Below are 22929 nucleotides of genomic sequence, written 5' to 3' on the forward strand. Positions count from 1 at the left end.
TGTTTCAGCCACATAATTCTCTGTTTGTTGCGCAAGATTGAAACCTGAACACAGCAGCCTGTTGCAAACTGCCTTCTGGTGGCCGTCTTGAAGTGTGCTGCTAACACAGTTTGAACAGAAAATCCTTCACTGCCTCGCCTGGCCTGCCAAACAACTGACATATTAAGGTTGACCAAACTTCATCCCCACATCCCACCTGATACACGGCCTGCATCCCAAATGAACTGCTGTGTGTATCATGTGGGATCAAAGAGTAAGAAGAGGAAAACATGGCAGACGACATGTGCAATGAAGTCCATGGTGGTTGTGGTAGCATAACCACGTGTGCCCACTAACAAAGTGGATTTCAAACATATACGTGTACAGTGTATTATTTGCATATGGACATCGAAATGAACAAATTCAACATGTTTCATTAACCCTTTCCTGGATGCAACATGGCCGTTGTTTCAAAATGAGAATTTTTTTTCCAAGTGGGGCAGGAGGCAGAGCAGATGTTGAGAATGAAATGAGATTTGGGCCTCTGCTGTTCTTTCAAAAGCAGAGAGGGGAAAAGTGTCTCTCAATATATTTATATTCTAACCAAACAGGCGTAAATACACGAAGGCTTGAACTTTCATTAAAAATTAAAGAAATAAAACAAGGAAGCTCAGCTTCAAAAACCTCCCTGCATTGAGAGAGGGGAGTGTCGCTCGAAGTAAAAATTCAGGGTTGAAAATTGCACCAAATTGATTAAAGCTGCCATATACGTCTAGCCATAAACACTAGAAGATTACATTTAGTTCAACATGTGCAGATGTGTCCTACTCAAGCTCAATGACTCATGGAACAAAAATGTAATTCTTAAAATTAATGTCATTAGCCCATGGGCTAATTCTAGGCAGTTCGGTTCTAGGCAGGGGCCAACAGGGGCCAGTTCCCCTGTAACACTGAGCTTGGCCCCCCCTGTGGCCACCCCTCCAAAAGGAAGAATCCCCCTAACACATACACAGTATTTGAGTCAACAACTGGACTCACATTCTAGTATTCAATTCTGTTACTGAAACAAATATAAATCATGGTATTTTATGATGTGCACTATTATTTGGCATTATATTTATATATTTTTTAAAGCGATCATCTTTGTCTTTTTTTCACCTGGGTTTAATGTTCCCCTCTGACAAAACAATTGACCCCAGTTTGGCCCCCTCAGTAAAAGTGGTCTAGAACTGCCACTGCATTAGACAGTCACATCTATGATCCCTATAAGTTACTCTGATTGGTTCTGTATTAATCTTGTATTCAATTAAAGCATGCTGATTATTTTATTACAAATTTTCCCTCATTGAAATGAGGGCCTTTGTGTTATTCAGTATTGTCATGAAATATTAATGCTTTACTCTCCCTTCTTACCAAAAGCCCTTTTAATACAACTGAGTGTTGTAAATCAGAACAAAGTAGCATCGTCCTTCAGCTTTTTCTCAACATTGACATGAAAATGGTATAGTATTTGATTTAAAGGTACAGTCTTTGATTTTCAATTTCTAAACTGAAATTTAATAGAAAAACACAATGAAGGAGAAAATCCTCAAGATGAAAAGCAGTCCATACAGCAGCACGTTAAGTAGTCCTCAGATGGTGATCTAAATGGCAGAAAATGGACTGATGCTTTGTAGCATTGTATTTGGAGCCATAACGGACACCTTAATGAGCTCCACTGAGCTCCATTTCTTCCTCTGCAGGGATTCCTATATCAATCTCGACCTTGAGACACCAGGACTCGGGCTCTCTGATTTCTGGACACTCAGCCTCATTTTGGGAGTGACCTTCCTCCGTCCCCCCGCAGCTGCTCCTGATGCCAGCGAGCGTACAGACTCAGACAGGATGGACCCCCTGCTGGGAACAGTCGCAGCTCTCAGCCAGAGGATCAACTTACATCCATCAGTGCTGCAGAGATAAGATGTGAAATTAAATATTTGATCTCGACTGCCTGCTTTAGGAGGAAGGTTACATACATGTTTTTTTCCCCCCAATGCAAGGCCTGTTAGAGGTTAGAAAGTAGACTAGGAGTTTGTTAAGGCAGACTGCAGGACAAACAGTAATTCTCTGAACACACCCAGACATCCTGTTCTGTCTCTCTGGTCTGGTCAGAATGGGACTGTATGATGGCCAAAGGCAGCTTGGCTCACACAGCTGTGGAGGAAGATATATCAAATCTCTGTGTTGAGCAGATCCCCTGAGTTTTATTAACCAGGGAGGAGCTTATTACCAGGGAGACGAGGTGAATCACAATTGATAAAAGACAAATTTGAAATATTTCCCTTAGGGCAACAAATCATTGTTTCTTGACCTCAAAACTGCTTTCTAATATTTGTATTAACTACATGTAATGTGTGCAGTCATTAAACAGATATCTGGCATACATACTAACTGTTATTACATTTTGGAATGACTGTACTTCCCTTTATTTAGTGCTCAATGTAACTGTTATTGCCTCTGCTAAAATGTCTTTTTTTCACTTAAAGCAAGATTAGGCAACTGCTGATAAAAGAACATGTACTCTTCAAGTGTGGCAATAGATTGAGTGTAAAATCAGACCATTACGAGCATAAAGGAAGAAATGAAGCGTGGCTAATAGCTGTTCTTTGAGTAATAAGTTGTTTCAAGTCACTCTTTTGTCCACAGTGTACTGGTCTGCTTTGTGGAAGTGGGGAAGCAGAAAAATCTTCCCTGGTCTTATGCTTCCCTCTTGTGGTCATTTCAGGTAATTGTTTTGTTGTATTCTCAGAACATTAGAGACTTTCTAAGTACAGTATATCACTAAATTATGTGTTGCCCGCCATTATTTAGTAACAGTTGGATTTTAATTCCATGTTGTCTTCTGATGAACAGGAAGGAGTTAAGTCCAATAATGACCTGGACCCAGAAACTGTGTCTTCATGTACTGACTTTTTCATGTTTTTTTAAGCTGTGGCCACTTTAAGAAAAGATACAAATCTCAGATATATGCCGATAAACAATGTTACATGTTAAACAAAAATATACAATAAAAAGGAGATATATGACGATTAGCATCCATTGCTTGAGTGATTCTTGCTAATAAATACACAACTAGTTTACAGTCTTTAAACAGTTGTTGGTCCATTTACCCTCTTAAAGCCAGACGGTAAAGCAAAGTATTCCCAACAATACGTGCATGTTCTGACCCCTGCAGTGGCGATTCTGGAGTCTGTTTGGGCCCTAGGCAAACATTTACAAGGGGCCCCTCCAAACAGCGTTCGTCCCCATTATGTTATAAATAAGTTATTTTATAAAAGTGTCTCTACCCCATGTTTAGGCCAATAGACAAGCATCATTCAGACATAGTGAGTGCTGTCAGATGGGGCCAGTTAGGGGGCTTCCTACTGTCATTGCAAACCTTGCAAATTTTGAGTCACTGCTGTGGTTTAAAGTTGATCAGCCCTTGGGGGCCCCCTACTGACCTGGGGCCCCAAGCAGTTACCTGCCTCACCTGTTGATGAGCAGCGCCTCTGGACCCCAGCCACCATACCCCTAATGATATAACGCTCAGTTTAGATCATCTAATCTCTCACTACACACTTTATATAAAAGTATAATGGTGCAAATGAAATGTACCAATCTACAGAATAACCCTGTCAGCTAAACATTGTTCTTATGTGTACAAAGTACAAATACCCCAGGTTTGTATTGGCAGGAAAATAGATTTTTAATGCGACTGTTCAAACAGTTCATTAAAATAATGAATGACTATATAAAGTAATAAAAGCATATCCTTGAGTTTTATCTTCTAGAAAACACGTGTGGCAGTATTGACAAAGATGGCTGCTTTAGTAAAATAATACAGAAATTGGAGTACTTATTAACTGTAATATTTTAGCTGCTTTCACAATATAGTCACTACACGGAGTCTATATTTTTATATTCAGCATTAAAAACATTCATTGTTCCAAAGTATACATATCATTCAATGCTATATTAAAGTATTCTTTTTGTATCATTCATGACTTCAACACATTAAAAAATGTCTTCAATTTCATCAAACCATCATTACATATATAATATATTTTATACAAAGTTAAAGACGTAACACAACAGTTGGCATTAAGTGTTCAATCAGAGAGAAAGACTTTGAACAGAGACAACAGAGAAGTTATCGTAGTTAGACAGTCAAAGTGTGCTTCACACCAACGTCTCAGGCAGAGCTTCTGCCTTTTCTTTTGATAGTATCTGCCATATATGCCACCTCTCTGTTGGCCCATTTGGTGCACCAGGACCCTTTTCTGTGTCCGTGTTTAGGGCCGGGCTTTGCTTGTTCTCCTGTAGGGGTGGAGGATCTTTCTTACACGTGAAGAGGCAGGGCGTGGAGTGAGAGATATGAGTCTCCCTCAGCTGTCCCATGCAGTGAAAAGAAGTCAAACCATCCTTTACCAACGGGCATGCAGAGCGTCCTGTCCTGTCTGCTAAACTGTCCGAGCCGATGGCTGCTGATTGGCCACTCAAACCCTGATGTAATGATGATTGCTGTTGTCCCTGTCCTCTCTTGTCATGAGGACCACTGCTGCTGCGAGTCACTGGGAGGTGTGGCCTGCTTTCCAGCATGCCCAATGAGGTTTGTGTTGGTCTGTCAGGCTTGTTGTTACCGTGGTGACAGCTCGGCCCCTCTGATGAACCGTACGACTCACATTCTGACACGTCTCCAAGGGAGCCTGGGAGAAACCATTCATTAACACCCAGCACTCATTACATATCTCAAAACCTTCTGCAGCAACATGTTCAGAGAAATCTATTACCAGTGATGTGACGGACACTCAAATCTTTGCTGAACAGCTCGTGCCAGGTGTCCCAGAAATCCTCAGATGAAGCCTCTAAAAAAGAAACAAAACATGAAGAGGGTTACTTGATCATTCTGTCAATAAAACATTCGTTATAATAATTTAGACAAGCTTCTTTTGCCGTGAGCAAGGCGAGACAGCTTCTTCAGGTCTCGTCTGTTTTAACAGCTAAGCTTGAAGAGCTGCTGTTTGTGAAAGCTAACAAAGTTTTTCACGTCTTTAACACCATTAAGACACAAATTAAAAAAAAACATTTTGGGAATTTTGCTTAATCTTGCTTGGAGGTAGATGAGAAGATCAATACCACACTCATGTCTGAACAGTAAATATAAAGCTACAGCCTGCAGCCACTTAAAAAAGACTGGGAATAGGGGACAAGATTTGGAATTTGAAATACATGTGTTTTATGTGAATAAACCTAATATGTATGAAAGATATTCAATATAAAATTGTTGTTACCTCTTGGACAGAGTCAGGCTAACTGCCTCTTTCAATGTTTCATGCTAAGCAAAGCTAACGGGCTGCTGGCTCCTGCCTCATGCATTATCATACAGATGGGACAATGGCTTCAATCTCCCTCTTTCAATATCATAAAGAATGTGAAATAAGCATATTTACCAGAATGAACCTATTCCTTTAAGTTACAATACTTCAGTATAACATTACCTTTGTCTGTTGAAAGTGTAGGAGAGATGCTGCCAGAGCCGTCTTGAGAATGGCTGCTGGGTTTTAAGTGCCCAGAAAGTCTGTTGATTCTCTGCAAGCGTGGACTGCTGTCCTCCAGATGTTTAGCAGGCAGTCGATCTGACAGCACAGGAGAGTTGTTGTCATAAGGAGACACCTCTCCACTGGATGCTTTAACGGAGTCGTTGGATGAGCATCTGTCAGTCAGAGAGAAGGACTCTTCTGCTCTGAGAAGGTCTTGTCCTCTGCAGAAACAAGAATCATCCAGGGTGTTATTATGAGGTGTGATACATTGGACTTTGTGATGCTTAAGAGGCTGGAAACTCACAAGTTCTGGGAGGCCCTCCTCCTCAGTAAATAATCCACAACATCAGGATCAGTTTCCAGCAAACTCATCAGCACCTCATTCTGCAGGTCAGTAGGCACCTGGGTCCAATCAAAACAAGAGTCAAATTGTATTCTTTGTTTTTTTAATTTGACCAAATACTCACTAAACACATTATCTCCTCCATTTCAATTAGTTAATGCCACTGTTTATGGGTGGATTGCTCGTTTGCTACAAGGCTTTTTATTTACATTGCATTATACAAATGAAACAGCATGTTGCTGTCTCATATAGCGCCAGAATAATTAACCGCAGTTTAGGCAGGATTAATGATGCAGATCAAATGTCTGACAGTTGTTTTCTTTAACCCTGTGGCTTCTTCAACGGATCATTTTCAAATAATGAAGAGCATCGACACTTAAGAAGTAGTTGTTGAAAAGCCAAAAACATAATGTAGATCATAATCTTGCCCTTACTCTTCATCACTGTCTCTATAAAAATGCTTGAGTGACATTATAACCTCTTCAGTTTGGATTCTCATTTGCCAAGCACTATATATTGTACTCGTGAAGCGTCCCAAGGTTGAAGAGAGAAAATAACAGGAAGGACTCACTATGATGCTGCTTTGTTTTATAAGTGGTTGTAAAAGCTTAAGACTTCTATAAAGCTCAGGTTTTACATTTTATTAGCCGGCTCTACTTAAGATTAAGAACTTTGCTCAAAAGGGAAACTCTTTAAAAGTATTTTTGTTTTTAGAGAAAATAGTCTTTCTTACCATAAACAGTGTATCATATGTACTGATCATCCTTTGGACCACACTGATGATAACAGAGCTCTCCTCTGCACGGGCGAAACTCTGCACTGCAAACTCTTTGTCTGTATTTTTCTGTTTGTGTAAAAGGTTGGGTCCAAAGATGGTTGCTAAATTGAGTGATGTCATCTTGTTTCCTGTGATCTAAACAAAATGGAAGAAGAAAAAACAGTTTACTTAAACATGTCAGTGTAAACAACATTTAACTTCACAGTTCTTTCACTTCATAATCAGTATATACAGTATGGTACATAATGCAACGCAAGTAAAACATTCTTTTTAATTAGAAGCAATTCTATTTTTGAACAATAATCTTTAGATTAAAGCTAAATATTAATCAGAAGATGGCCTAGGCCCCTTTCAGATGATGGAAAACCAGTATCTGACATAACCCAAAATTCTACCCCTACAATAAAAACACAAAGTTTTCTAACCTGAAATGATTCATATTGAAGTTAAAAATGGAGCCAATAACCCTAGATTTGTATTTCAATGTGCTCCTTTCTGCAAATGTTCATAAAAAAGTCAAAACTGCATGCAGAATAACTAAACATGTCAGACACTTTCAGGGTACACTGAACCTCGTTGGCACTTCGCACATTTTGGGAACACAGCCTTGCCACCACCATTAAGACTGACTCTCCTTTTCTTTTTGTTCAATGAGAATAAGCAGACCTCTTGTTCACCTCTACATTATGTATACTATGGACTGAAGCCAAGAATAAACTGGGTTTGTATCCGTGGGAAACAAGTAATCTCCATCACTGGATTAGTAGTCAAAAGTCAATTCCACACTAAAAGATTAAGAGCACAACAACAGGCAGTTCAGGTTTATGTTATGGAGATATAATTTAAAAACTTGGGACATTCACACAGATCTCATAAAGCATGTGCTTAAAGAAGCTTTGCTTTAAAAAGAAGGTGATCGATCGAAACGTTTTATATGACTCATTATTTTAACCAGACATCCAAAATGTGTTTCCACATGTGTGACATACTGTTGCCTGTCTGTGGATGTATGCATTGATATTGGCACTATTCATTTATTCTTTGTTGTCCACAAGAAACAAAATCAATGTATGACAGAACACATGATATGTAGCAGCACACTGTTTGTGTGGTAACTGTGCAGCTAGGTGATTGGTGGTGCATATTTAATCTAGATATCCACAATAGGTCATTGTGCCTGATGTGCTGCACTTCAGCCAAGCACCTTGAAATGGTGCAGATGTTACAAACATCTGTCCTGCTGCCCTCTGATGGCGATTAGGCTTCATCACAATCTCATTAAACTTGTAAACAGTTTATTTTAGCAGAACTCGTTGATAGTTGCTCATTGCTTCAACATATTGATTACACTTGTGGATAGAATGACAGAGTGACAGACATCATTTTGACATCTTGTTTTTTGCTCATTTTATTTCTGTATAAATCTCATCTCAGGCCAAAACAACAGGGGATGCACTGTTTCTTTACCTTGTGTCCCTTATGGTTCAGGCTGTCTTCAGCATGTGCAGCCACAGTAGACAACAAGCAGAGGAGGCGCTGCAGCGTGTCGCTGTTACAGGGAGGAAGCAGAAATATCAGCAGCTGGATGGCGCTCTCTTGGTCTGAATCATCCAGCACTGCAGGACAAAGGCCACCACCCATTGATGTCAATTAAACACACACAACAACAACAACAACAACAACAACAACAACATAAATGTTATGATGACTTGTTGTTATTTTACATGTGTGTGTATGTGTGTGCCCCTTACACAATGTGTTGATGAAGGCCGTGTAGAGGTCTCTTGTTAGCAGGGGGTCAGGCATGTCTCGGAGGAATTCTTTCAGCAATGCGGCTACATCATGGATACTGTGCTCCACGCCTAGCTGTACCTCCCATCCCTGGTCAAACTCCTCACGAAGCTGGGTGAACATTATGATTATTATCACAACATGTTGCTTATAGTTTATTAAAGTCATTAAATTGTAGAAAGCTTTGATTATCTCAGCATCAGAAACTGTACCTGTCGTACTCTTTTCTTTGAGCTCCCGACACGGAAAACTCCAACTGTTTGTAGACCTGAGACATGAGGAAGATGCTCTCTTAGTTCAAACATTGCATCATATGTTCATCCTAAGAGATAATTCAATAGTATGATTCATATGGTTATAACTTAACTGCATTTGCAGAATATATTATAATTGTTATATTTGAGCTAATGTGTACCATATGTTTCCAGATGTTGGCAGCAGAGATCCACCACCCTGGGCACCTGTCTGTAAATAGGGTTTAGGCTGAGCTTTTTCTCATGGCGCTTCTTCCTGGTGTCGGTCGCCTCTGCTGGTAGAGAGAGCTGGAGGGCCTCCAACAGGCGAGACTGGTTATCATCAAGGTCTGTGATGCAATCCACTGATACTCCTCCCTGTCAAGCAGATGTGAGACAACTGTGCAGTGACTGGTTATGAAACGCTGTACAGTCCTTTAATGGCTGCACCATCCACCCACTGAGTTCATATCCAAAAAGGTCACAGACTCCCAGAGAAATGTAGTGCATGTGCTATTGTAATCAGAACGTAAAGTGTATGGACAGAAGAGCCTACCCTCCTGCGTGTCCGTGGGGCTGTGTCGGGCGTCCTGGGCAGAGGTGATTCATTAGGAGTCTCAGAAGTGGAGCTGAGGGAGGAGTTGCTGCTGGAGAGCTCCTTGTTGGCTCTTCTTAAGCTGGAGGTGAGTTGGAGGAAGGATAGCATCAATTCGGTAGGGTCGCTGTGCTCCTCCCGTGGGGGGTCGTGCCTCTGCTTGTGTGTGCGGTCGTTGGATATGACCTGAGACAGCGGTATGCCAAACGCCCGGGGCAAAGGCTCTGTGTGAGGGGGGGAAGGGTGAGACAGGGAGACTTAAAGTTCATCTTGTTGGCTCCAAATCAAATGGGAGATATTGAATAAGATTTGTAAGTCCAGTTATATTTTCTACCCTCTTGTTATTGTCTTTCCTTGCATTCATTCTCTCCATTCAAACTTGAACTTTTAAAATAAATGCCAATATTGAGTAGGCACAGCACTCTGTAGTTGTCGCTCGATATTCAGAGTCAGGGAGCACATACTTTCTGAAGTGCTTCTGTAAACAGACAGACAGAGAAAAGAGGAAATCGAGGGCTGGCCACGCCGGAGGACAGGCTGTAATGAATGAGCCTCCACTTAAGATTGTTTTTGTTATTTCCCTCGACTGCCTCTCCGACAGAGAACATCACTTTCCTGCCAGATTGTTTGAGCAGGCAGCAGTGGAAGATCACAGCTCCCTCTGAGACTTCTTTCCTGTGTTCTAGATTAAGATCAGTGCTCCACGGGTATAAACAGCTGCTTCACTGAGTCTATACATATAGACTCAGTGAAGCAGTGCAGTGCAGCTCCAGCCTTAAAATGTCAAACATATTTTCAAGCGCAAGAAAATGACAAAGCTAGGTAGAACATGTAGAGTAAATTGAACATTACCTTTGTCTTTACTTTTTTCTTTGGATAATGAATCCAACTTCCTCCTGAGGGACTTCTTGTGCTTGTGGCCGTCTGAAAAGTGAGAGGTTCTCCAGTTGGTTAATATGCAACGACTACAAAGCAAGAAAAATAACTCATTTTAATTGAGTATGCAAATCTGGGATTACAAAACCAATTACAGTTTGTTTAAGGCAGATAAGCTCTCTCCATGAAATCAATTGAGCAGCAATTTGTTGATGCAATCAACGAATAATGAATTTTACACATTTTCTGCTATTAAGCTGGTCTGTTTTATAAGACATGCTGTGTTAAGCTTTTGCCTTCGACGGAATAACAACTCAGTTAAAAGGAAGGTAGAGGCATTGACCGTGTGTGTACGTGTGTTTTAATACATTTAGGGATGTTGATGTGGCAACCCAGGTCGCGATCGCGAAGCAATCGCCTGAAGGCCACTTCCTGAAGGCGGACCCTCTCCAACTCTGAAAGGCTTTGCAGGGGGACGGGCTTCAGGCCAACGCTGTGTCCTGACACGCTGTTCCAGGTGAAGTCACCCTGAGGACACACACACACACACACACACACAGATATTCACTAAACACAACAGACACATCTGCTGTCACGTTCTGAGGTCACAACCAGTCACACCTTCTGCAGACCCTCTGCTGAGCCTGAGCTGACGGTGCAATGAAAATACCTCATCTCTATTCTGTCCCCTCTCAATGCAATCAACTACATGAGGCTGCACATCATTTGGACCCATGCATCACTGATTTCAGAATAACCTCTCCTGAATACTTCATCAATCAATACTTTATTGGTAATCTTTGCCCACTAAACAGCCATTATGAAGTACTGTACTACTGACGGGGCAAATCATTCTGTTTGAAATCCTCAACCTCAGAGCTTCTTCATGCTGGAGATTAAAAAGCTCTGATCCACTGTAGTCTGCCAATCAGATGAGTCATGTCTTAAAGAGGCTCAGTAGCTCATAATTAGGTTAAGACTCACTAAAGTGGATCCTTTCCATTTGAATGAGAATAAGGACTGTGCAACAGTAGCATAGCAGTTTCTAGTATAAATCATAGACTGTAAATATTACTGGACGAACCCTGACCCGTCTGTTACATAGGCAGCAAATGAGTCCAATCGACGGCCGCATCCATATTGGATTTGCAGTCTCAACCTAACTTCGGATCAACCTAGCAACAGCAGTAAGGCGGGACCGGCGGGACTTAACTCCGCCCATTCAGCGCGACGTTAGCAGTCCACTTCACAGCATAGCTAACGGCTAGGCTGCTATCATCCCCTATTCCTGCTCGTCCTGAGTTATCTCTATAAACAGTAAGTTAACATTTAACTTTTCTACAACACAGTTAAAACGAATTATATTCAACCCAAATATTTAATTAAAGTCTTAAAACTACACTTTTTTAAATATACAACTATGGTTATTAGTTATTTGTCATGCAGTTAGACTTTGTCAGTGTTAGAAGAACAATACGAGTAAAGTTTTATCCATAAACTGTAAATAAATATGAGACATCCAGAAGAAATCAATATTACAAAGCATACAGTTCATGTTACTGTTCTGACAAAAAGAGGAATGTCTGTGTCTTATATTTACTGATATCAACAGCGATGTTTGTGAACATGACAATTGAAAAATAATTATTTAGTATTTATTATAAGATATTTGTTTTCTATAGAACCCTGTGAAGTCATGGAGTCTGTGGACAGTGTCAGCTTCACACCAAAAACTTTAAGTATTAGAAAAAATTGTATTTAAGACTGGCATCTATTATTATGAGTTGCAGCTACCTTGTTCAATATTATTCCTGCAGATGTGGCTAATAACAAAAAAACACCCTGAGCTGTCATATGTAGTTAACTGTACATTTTGTCTTGTCTGAAGCATTAATTGAACACCTTTGTATTTCTCCTATAGACACAGTGTGGATTATTGGTGACTTGTCCGTTGAGGTGCCCAGAGAGCTGCAGAGACTGAGGAAGAAACCTGAGCCTCAGCAACATCTGTATTTGTTGGTTCTTCTGGGGTGGACTTCGGTTGCTTCTCTTCAACAGCTCGCAGCGAGGGAGGTCTCCCCCGGATGGCCTGAGTGATGACACCCACAGGCCGAGAGCTGAGGCGTGTTTTAAGCCTCCTGACAAACCGTTACACCGCGCCCGCCTGTCAAGCTGGTCAGCTACACGCCTTATTGTGAATAACTCTTATCCTTCATCAAATCAAACGACACCCGTACAGTGTGTCGATCGAGACATGAGCTAATCACACCTATTTGTTTGTTTTGTACCAAGCTGTAAACATGTTAATCTCTGCTGTAAAAACAGGCTTTTTGAATGTAGTTTTTCAGATTAAATAAATACTTCTATATAAATGCACTCCTTTGTCTCTACTTATGAGTACACATTTCAGATTTGAAATGACAAGACTAAAATGTGCATTAATGCTCAACTCAATAGCTAAGGTAAGGAAGTCTACTTTTACACAACTTTTTATTCTTTTGACATTTTTTTTTACCAAATACTAATGTAGTTCATTTCTGAAAATGAGATGGAACAGAGTCATTGCAAAATTTGCCCTTAAACACAGCCCCATTGTTAAATCAAGATACATGGAGAGTAAATAAGATCAATAACTTGTGAATAAAAACACAGTTAAAAATGATTTAGAAATGTAGTCTTCCCTGATCAATATCACATAATATCAACTTCTCCCATCTAAACTGGACAAAGGGTTTTAAAATGAGAAGAAAATGGTTTGATTGCAAGTTGTTTGGAGGAGATCTATTTTTATTTGAATAGCATGAATACAGTCTTCCAAGGTGCAAACCCTCCTCCTCCTCCTCCTCCTCCTCCTTCTGAAGCTTGTGGAGCTCCTTGATGTACTTTCGTCTTATCTGCTGGCCATCTTCTCTCACCAGAACTTCGACTGTTGAAAAGTCATTCTGAAGAAGCTTGAGCATGTGACATGGATCCAGGAGAACGTGAACTTTTAGTGAGGGGTCTTCAGGATGGCAAAGAAAAAAAAGAGAGAAAATATCAGTTATTCATTAAATCATTTTTTTGTTCTCATCTATTTTTCTGTATTCATCTACGTGTAAGAGTACATTTATAAATTCAACAGTGTACTACCCAGACAACAAAGGTACAGTATTCAGGTAATCAACATCTATTCAAAGTTAAGAAGATAAACTTTATTGTAATCATGCTGTTTTCAGCTCTCTCACTCACTTGCACAATGATATTCCACATCAAATTGTCTCAGATTTTGGAGGAAAAATTGAGTAGTTTATTGTGGATAGTACTTCATCTTAACATGAAACAAATATAACCTGAATTATTTAAATCATTAACAGTCTCTGTGCTTTAGTACAGAACATACAGTCGCTCATTTATTATTAACATGAGCTCAGTACATGGCTGTATTCTTCAAACTATTTCTTGTACTTTATATCTATGTGCTTTATATCTTATTTTCATTCCATGTTATTTATATTTTATATTTCTACTGCTATATTCTTTGTAAGAGCATCTGTAACGATTAAGAACTATATTAATAACCAGATTCAATTTACCTGAACTCACACAAAGTGAATTTTTTTTTAAATTTGGTAACAGTTTGTACAAATCTTAAGACACTACATCAACCATGTAACATTAATGTCATCCTCTATAACCTACACAGCACATGAGGTTCAGTTGAGTTCAGTTTATGTTACTGACGGATAATTACTACACAAAGTTTGTTTTTTAATGTCGACATTTAGGTGGAGTATTACATTCATCATTACATTACAGTCTGTGGTTAACCACCGAGGTGAACCTTTAGCTTCTAACATCACACAAACACATTATTTTCAACATCTTAACAACAAACATTTCTAAACCATTGACTGTAAATAATGGACTACACTGAGTACAGTTAGCCGACTGGTTTACAAGCTAACGCTAAACAAGCTAGGTCCGTAAATATAAATACCGACACATGAGTAATCAGTAAATATAACACTACTATATCACTTACCGAAAAAAACTGAAGCATCAACTTCTTGGATGGTCTGTTAACCGCACAGCAAGCCGTGTATGTTGTCAGATATGTGTTAAACAAACTCTCCAAACTAAGTAAAAAAGAGGAGAAATCAGACGGATCAAGCTGCTAGCCTCCTGACCTGCTGACCTGACAGACAGATGCAGCGCGCAGAGCTGTCAATCAAATCTGCCACAACCCTAATATGGGCATAGTCGTTTTCCTTAATAGAAAATAAAAATAGCTTTTTTGGCCTTGGGCTTATGGCACTTCTGGCGCTTCTGCAGCCAGCCTCAAGCAGAACCTCGAGGAACTGCAGTTTTTTGTACTTCCGCATTGGCTTCATTTTTCGAGACCGGAGGTTGCCCCTTGGTATAAATACAGTATGATGAGTATAAACATGAATAAAGAATGTCACACAACGTGCATATGTCCTCTGCAGAAAAGGTTTAGGACTTTACCATATTCAGTTTGAATTTCAGAAGCTGAGAAATGATCAGCAACAGAATTACAACCTGTGTGGACTGTTAGTACCACAAGCAAGTGAATAAAGCTTTAGCTGCATAAAGTGCTCTACTGTAAAATGTCAAAACTCTGCATTATGAAAACAGTATTGTTGTTTTTATAGAACAGACATCAACGGACAATAATATTTTATTCTAACAACATATATTGCTATTTCACCGAACACAGAATACATGATTACTAAAACTTACTTCCTATCTGATAAGGGAGTAAGCTGGGTTCCCACCATTTATCTTAGTCAATGAAGTGACGTCATCAAATCAAAGCGTTTTTCTGTGCTTATGTCATTCAAAAGTATTCTGCTGTGAGAACCCCACATGATATTTCATAATCAAAAATTTGAATGAATCATACTGTATACATATATTTTTGAGTGGATGGCCTAAGTGCCACTTAGGTACAGTACTGGAACTAAGTACTGTACTAGGGGAAACTATTCCCTCTAATTATGAGAATAAAAAAATCTTCTAAATCTTCACTTAAATATAAATATATTAAAGTGTTTGTGGGTGGATGATTTCCATCAATTTGCTTAATCTGTTTTCTTTTTTCTTTTAATTTGTGGATGTTTTTGTCCCACAATGGAAGTCAGGGTGTAAACAGCTGGTCCAAGTTGAGAAACGGTTACAGTCAAAGACTGTACTGAGTTTATGATTACAAGGGTCACTAATGAAGCAAGCAACTTAAATATGAAATAATCATGGGGTGCAGTCGGCCTAGAGCCATCCCCACTATCTCGTTCTCATTTCTTATTCTAGTCACTGTCCTGCAAAAATATCCATAAATAGCCCAAAAATATATCTTAAAATAATGTGAATAAAAATAACAACACAAAATGTCTCCACTCCAGAACATTGTGAGTCATCTGACTTTGTGAAAAGACACATGAAGGTGTTTTCAAACTTTTACTTTACTTTTACACAAATCAGCCAATAAATTATCTTTACCCTTCCTCTCTTAAGAAACACTAGGGTTCATTTTCTTTGTTGGTTCAATTTAATTTAAGTGCATGTTGAATGCAAAGATTTTGCTAGCACTCCCTTGTAAACAATACGAGGAAACATGCTGTGTTCAAACAATAATAGCCAGATTGAAGCTCAGATTACATCAATCAAAGCCACATGAACTAGATCCAGTGAGGTGATGAATATTTCCTAGCGCTCAAGAAGCTGTTCAATGGGGCATTGTGGGAAGACTGTCCCACAAAAGCCGATACACTCTGTTATGATTATTTTATGCACAAGTTCTACTCAAAATCATTTTAACATGTTAAAACATTGAATGAATGTAACCATGATGTTACATCTAGTCATTTTGAAGAATGTGTGTTAGGTAGAGGGTTGAAAAAATATAAATAAGACGAGGTGTCCTTCAAAACTAGGAAGAAAAGCAGCACCAAAAAACTCATTCAATTACAATTACATTCTGTCATTCTTGAATTAAATAAATATTTCTATCTGCTCTTAGAAAACAATGTTTTAATGTAATGGCATATTTCTATTATTTTCCTTTTCTGATTATGGATGATGTAAATATCTCTATTACTTACTAAGTATCCTTGGGTTGGAATAATAAAAGTCACTAATGTTGAGAAATGTAAAGATCATCATTGGCTATTAAATCAACATTAAAATTATGCAAAACTGGAATAAATTCTAAAAAGTCCCTAGAAGGCAGGCCACTGTGATTTAATGTCAGCCAATCATAGGGACCTGATGTCAATCAAACATTGGAACATGATTGTGACTTGCATGTCATCAGCCCAACATCAGGATAAGATGTCGGCCCAACGTCAGGACCTGACATCAATCCAACTTTATGAAGCGATCGGGATTTGAATTTAGCCAGACCATGGGACCTGACGTCAATCCAATGTTGGGAAATGTTCTTGATTTGACAACAGCCTGATGTTGAGACCTGAAATCAATCCAACGTTGGGGAATGTCTGAGATTTAACGTAGGCTCAACTTGGGGACATGAGGTTAATAAAACGTTGGGGAATGCTCAGGAAGTGGTCGGGATTTGATGTCAGCCCACAAACAGGACCTGACATCAATCCAACATTGTGAAATGGTCTGGCTTTGATGTCAGCCAAAAATTTGCAATGTGGAGTGTAGACTCTGGGGCGAGGCCTGAGCATTTCTAGATTGCTCTATCTCAGACAGGCTTTGTCTCGTCATGGTACTGGTACAGGTAAAGGAATAATGCTTTCAGTGTTACTCTAACAGCATACTTCACTTTAACTTTAACTTTTCTAGTTTAAATCACATTATTTAACCAGTCCTTTCAAGGAGCTTCACAACACTGTGAGACATTATCGCATGAGTAACTCAGTTTACAATGCAACAAAAAAATAATTCTGCATTAGAATTGAACGTTCCTTCTTTCCATGACAGACGGAGTGATTAGAACATCAGAGTGTTATTGGAATCATATGGCTAAAGCCTTTGTTGCTTTCGTTCACAACAAAAACTAATGTGAAAATAACATGTGCCACATGTTCCATGTAAAACTGCAGGGCTTGTAAAAGTGACAGCATCTGTAACCGGGTGGTCATAGACATTTTACCAAACTAAGAAAAAGACTTTGCTTCAGCCTAGATGAATGTACAAATCGTCTATTTGGATGCTACCAACTGTCAAACATTTATCTTTGTCCGTATGATAAATGCTCTTATTTTGTCACTACACTGCTACAACAGAATGATCAATGGCTCCCACTGAAGGCTTCAGTGTCTTAGAGAAACATGACCAAAGGAAGATTTATTCTCTAGCTGCATGTCTGATCCCGCTGTTTTCTGACTTACACAGGAATTTACAGAAAGGCTTGTGCATTAAATCAAAGTTAATGAAGTTTACGTAACACATTGCAAGGCTCTTTACAAAATCATGATCTTTGACATAGAACTTTTCATGGTATGAAAACATAATGTGCAAAAAGATGATATTGAGGAACAGTTCATAAGGTAGTTTTCACATTGAAAATTTAATCAAAAAGCAATATTTTCCAATATTTCAGAAGGTTTTCATGTCCAGAAGCGAGTCCAAGAACATCCCAAAATGAAATGCTAATTCATTTGAAATGAATCTAACATGGCTCTTACCAATGCTAGGCACTTATGTGGATTGAAGCAGGGATTGGAACACAGTCATATGAAACATTAGCCCAGTATTGCCTACTTTTGCATGATATTCAACAAACTTCAAAACCCCTGAAGACGAGATCAACAATGCAATGTACAGATGAACACAGGAGATAAACACAGATCAGAGGTAGTGCAGTTCACAAGGGTATACATATATAGCCAGTTAGCTAGCATTTTGAAATAGTGTCTGCTTGTGATTCATCGAAACCAAAAGAACCCATATTGATATGATCACATAAACTTTCACTGCTTTTTGTTTTTGATTTCCTTTTGGACCGTTATATGAAAGTGTCTGTTGCTGTGTCATATGTGACGGCAACTTGAACGTGATATAAAGAAGATAACTGTGAAAGTCAAATAACTAAACCCAAGAGAATACTAGCTCGTATGTCATCTAATCATACATGCACTAAGTGTTTGAAAGTGACAGGGTGTCAGTCTATGTTTACGTCTAAACAACACTTTGTTTTTCTTCTTATTAGACACTCATTAGATGTCATGGTGCTGCAGCTTGAAGCCAGCAGGTTTAGCTCCATGCTATGCAAACAGACAGTCTCCTGTGGGAAGAAATATGTGCCTGAGGGACACAGCCAAGGATCAGATCATGCTGCTCTACTGTGAGAATTAAAAGCCGAGGCTCTATCCATGTCTCTACTAAACCTTACTTAAGTGCATCTCTTATAAAGCCCAATAATTCAACCTATGGGAAATACTAGGTCGTTTAAAGCATTGCTCAAAAATACAACTCTTATGCTACTTCCTAAAGGCACGAAAGGATGTGTTTTTATGTCGGGAATATGTTACAGCTACTTATCGCTTGGTGATCTTTTGAGTCATATGCATCCTGATAACAGAGCATACCCTAGGCTCCAGACAAAAACTCATTTTCAAACTGGATTTCAAATTATTATTGTGAACTAGCTAAATTTGGCCTTATACCATTTCTTGTTCAAATCCTTTTGTTGCCAATGTGATTTGTTATTTCCTCAACAATAAAAAGGATACTCTCTGGATAAGAACCTAAATACAGCTACTTTGACAAGAGGCCTCCATAACTTGAGTTACAAGACATGTAGGATGGTATTTATTATTAAAAGGAGAGTTCTTAGGAAGTGGTCCTTTTATTGGGTGGAGGTGCAGCAGAGTTTTGAGCCTGACTTCATCAGTGTTGTTCGTCGGTCTCTTAGATACTGCTGTCCTCGAATGAACTGCTCTCTGGATATGTTCCCACTTAGAGAATGTGACTGTCATTAAAGACTTAGAATAAGGTTTGCATACTGTAAGACACCTACTTACTGCCAGTTTAAGCCAACAGTGTGATCATGTGTGTCAGGCAGCATCTATGACCTATGACCTTTGCTTCACTGGCGGAATGTTTTTCTCATTGGGTTGTTGGAGCTCTTGAGTCTAGAGTTAGTACATCTAAAAAGCATCTGTGATTAATGAGAATATGTATAATAGCTCTTTGAGGTTGGTGTCCACTGTGAAGGTTGCATTTTTCAACTCACAATGCTGAGCGTTTTACTGCAGTGCAGCTCTCTGGCACCAGCCGCACACCAGCACAAAGTAATAAATTGCCTTAAATATCCTCTCCGACACAGAGCTGTCTTCAATATTAATCAACTTCAATTAGATTTACTGTGATTACATTTCAAACTGCTCTGGCTGTAAGCTGCCTTCTTGTTTTTGTAAGGGAGATCAGGTAGCTGGTATTCATTACAAGCCTATTATAATGTCACGTCTTTAGCAGGTTTCCATTATACTAAACAAACAGTGTTGCCATGACGACCAGATTAAGCACTGCAGTACAAATTGGCTCAAACTAAGAACATGGGACATCACTAAATACTATAAATCTTGAAGAGATTTGTCTCTAACAGCAGAAGAGATGCAAATAATGATTTTAAAATATCCTCTTTACTAATGACATGACAGTGTGCCTCCTAATGAAGATAAACAGCCTATAATCATATTCCATGTGTTAGGACCAGTATATGCAGTAATAACTCAGCTGACTTGCTTCTTTGAGTATAATAGAAAGGAAAAAGAAACCGATTCATCCAAAACCTTGATGAAAAACACTAAATCTAGAATATAACTTTCCTACCTTTGTTTTGGATGTTTAAATGACAACAAAAGGAACCCTTTAAATGTAAGCAAACTGTAGGATGACTCTGTTTTAAAGGTGGAATAAAAATGAAACGTTTTGCTTTAGGGCGATAATGGTCCTGCTTTGCACAAATCCACAATGGATTTTTTTTTCCAGATCTCCACCCAGTTTTTTTATTCTTCTGTGACAAAATACTTTTGTTTAGTCAGGTGTAACTAAGCACTTCCCAAAAGTAACAAAAAATTCCATTTACACCTCTTTCAGAAACAACAGCAAGTTGGAACAAGCAGTGGTGTCTGACATCATCATTTCATCAAGATGTTGAATCATTGAATCATCACTAAAACAATGGTTTAGTGACGCAGATATTAAACTCTTTGGAGCACGACTGGGTCACACGTGAAGCTTTACTGATCACAAGTGTTTGTCCTGTTAGTCACATACTTGTTGACTAGGGATGTCGCAATACACATGTCGAAGACGGTTTAGTTTTTATTTCTTTTCAATTACATTCTTCATTGCATGTCATTTGAAGCGGGAACGTAAACAAAAGGTGTTCTTCAGACTTCAGAGGGTACTACCGACCGTCCTATAGGTTTACATTCTGAAGGGAATTTGGATCTCTTTTTTCTAAAGCGTTGACTTGAGTGTGTTCTGGTCCTGTTCTCTCGTAGATTATTGTCAGGAGCCTAATGTTTGGTGTATGCATTAAGAAAATACAACTGAAATGCAAGACCCATAGTAAAGTCATAAGTTAGCATGAATAAGTTTTAAAGTGTTGTTTTTGCGTCACACTCGGGTGTCCTTATCAAACCCTTAACACTGACTTCTTCAAAGCACTGTAAAAACATTTAAATCTACTGCTAGCTCTCTGAAATCTGACATATCATCAGTTAACCATATATGAGAACTGGAAACGTCCAGCACACTCACCTTATACGGCGTCTCCTCAACTTCTGTCCCATAATGTCGCATCAGCGCCGGGTCCAGACTCCTCGTCTGCCTCAGCCTCCTTTTGGAAATGATTTTCGGGCTCAGCGAGCATGAGAAAACACTGCTCAACAATCCCTGAGCGGACATGTCTCGTTTCTCTTAATGTGGGATTAAAAGAAGGGACACGAGATGCATTTCCGAGCCACAGGTCCAAACACAGCGACGGGGTAGCAACGTCTCACGGCAGCAGCACCAGCTGCAGGTCCCACGATGATGTCACCATGATATTATGAAATACGCGCGTGGAGTCCCTGGTCACCTCCTCCACGCCCATCTCAGCTCGTGCTCCTTGCTACTTTAATATAACGAAAAATAAATATAATAGACCTACTATCAAACACAACAAGAAAAAACAATGACGCATTCCCTCGATGCATTATGGGGGGAAAGCCCACATCTACCATATGTGACACACATGTTTCCGCTTATTTGAGTGGGTCCTGCTATTACGTTAGTAAAGGTTAAGCATTACACAGCACTCAGAGTAAACACCTTGTTAACACAGCCCTCAAATATGATTCGTGCTGTTTGAACAAAACACTATAACAATGTGCCACTAGAACCTAAGAGTGTATTTGTTTTAAACTTTAAAAAAAATCTTTATTGTGAAAAGTGTGAAAACACATGAAGTACAAAATAATGTTTTGAGTTGTAAAGATTAACGGTATCAGTATTTCTAGTTTGACAGAATACATCAACTAAGATTAACCTTTAAGTTATTTAAAGCTAATGTTGAAAATGTTAATTAAGACATTTCAGCTTTGTGTACTGTAGCTGTCTTCATCTGACACTGACCTAGCAGCAGCAGTAACAGGTATCAAACATTACTACATACAATTAATCAGTCTTTTACCTGATGGTCTCATTTCCTCTGTATGTGATATACAGACATTAGTATTAATTTCAGTCTGTTTCATAACCAGAAAAAAAATCCTCATGGTAGTTTTGATGTGCTTTCACTTGTATTAGTCATAGCCATCCCTCATAGTATCAGAAACATTTGATTGCTTAAATTCACAGGCCTCTCTTGACCACTCTGCATTTTTTCCCTCACCATAAGGCAGTTGGGATACTTGGCATGTAGTGTCCTGGGAAAAGACCTTTCCTGTGGGAGCCCTGGGGAAGGGACCTGTGTGATAACATGACATGTGAACCAGCACTGTATGGCCACGATAAGGATTCATCAGATACCAGGGTCCACCAAACAGACAGGGGAAGTCGTGATAAGATGGCTGCCATTGCTTTTGATTCACTTATTTGGCGGTGGTGAGATTTGGAGTACGACTCCTAGCAGATTCTCATCAGACTTCCTGTTGTTTCATTTCTCAGAGGAATAAGTGCAGCCTTACAAGCTTACATATGATATCTCATAAATGAATGCTTTGTGACAGATAATTACATACATACTTTTAAGGGAAAGTTATTTGATATTTCTAATATCAAAAATATTCACATTACTGCAGATTTTACTTGATCTGCTGAAAAGTGTTTTTATATTCAACCTGCAGTTATACAAGAATATAATGAGCAGTTTGCAGCCTAGCTGCTGGCAGTTATGGTGTTAAGATTTTTGTCTCTCTGGAACCTTGCTGGTTTCTGGGGATGTATGTGGGAGGTAATTTTTCAGAGTGATTTATTAGGCCTATTCTCCAGTGTCATTATATAGTGAGGGGGATCTTAGATGAAAGCAAAAAAAGATTATGTTTCCGCTTTGAGAACATGAAATCTTAGACCTGTGATCAGATTCTTTTCTGAAGTAGTCTATGTTATGGACACAAAACTTACTTTTATATTTATTGACATCTTTGTGTACTTAGTTAGCTTTCACCCTAGTCGATTAAAATGTTTATTTTCCACCTCCTGTTGTCATAGTTGTCAATAGTTTTAAGCTCTTGCCTTTAGAGTATTGATGTCTGAGAGCATGAATGCATTTTGTGCTAGAAGTCCTCACTGAATAGATAGTTGTGCATACTGTA

At 39.1% G+C, this 22929-nt stretch overlaps 1 protein-coding gene across 1 annotated transcript; it reads right to left on the minus strand.

Moving 5' to 3' along the window:
* Positions 1 to 3681: 3681 nt before the first annotated feature.
* LOC132987481 (rho GTPase-activating protein 6-like) lies at positions 3682 to 21174 on the minus strand. The gene is made up of 13 exons (XM_061054583.1): positions 20894 to 21174; positions 10525 to 10684; positions 10133 to 10204; positions 9242 to 9504; positions 8868 to 9063; positions 8665 to 8720; positions 8413 to 8563; positions 8129 to 8277; positions 6617 to 6796; positions 5845 to 5942; positions 5499 to 5761; positions 4791 to 4865; positions 3682 to 4706 (listed from the first exon to the last, which is right to left on the minus strand). The coding sequence occupies exons 1-13, from the start codon at positions 21038 to 21040 to the stop codon at positions 4180 to 4182; spliced, it is 2337 nt and encodes a 778-aa protein (XP_060910566.1). The 5' UTR covers positions 21041 to 21174; the 3' UTR covers positions 3682 to 4179.
* Between the last annotated feature and the right edge of the window lie 1755 nt (positions 21175 to 22929).

This window comes from Labrus mixtus, chromosome 13 (assembly GCF_963584025.1).
Source record: "Labrus mixtus chromosome 13, fLabMix1.1, whole genome shotgun sequence".
Classification (NCBI taxonomy): Eukaryota; Metazoa; Chordata; class Actinopteri; order Labriformes; family Labridae; genus Labrus; species Labrus mixtus.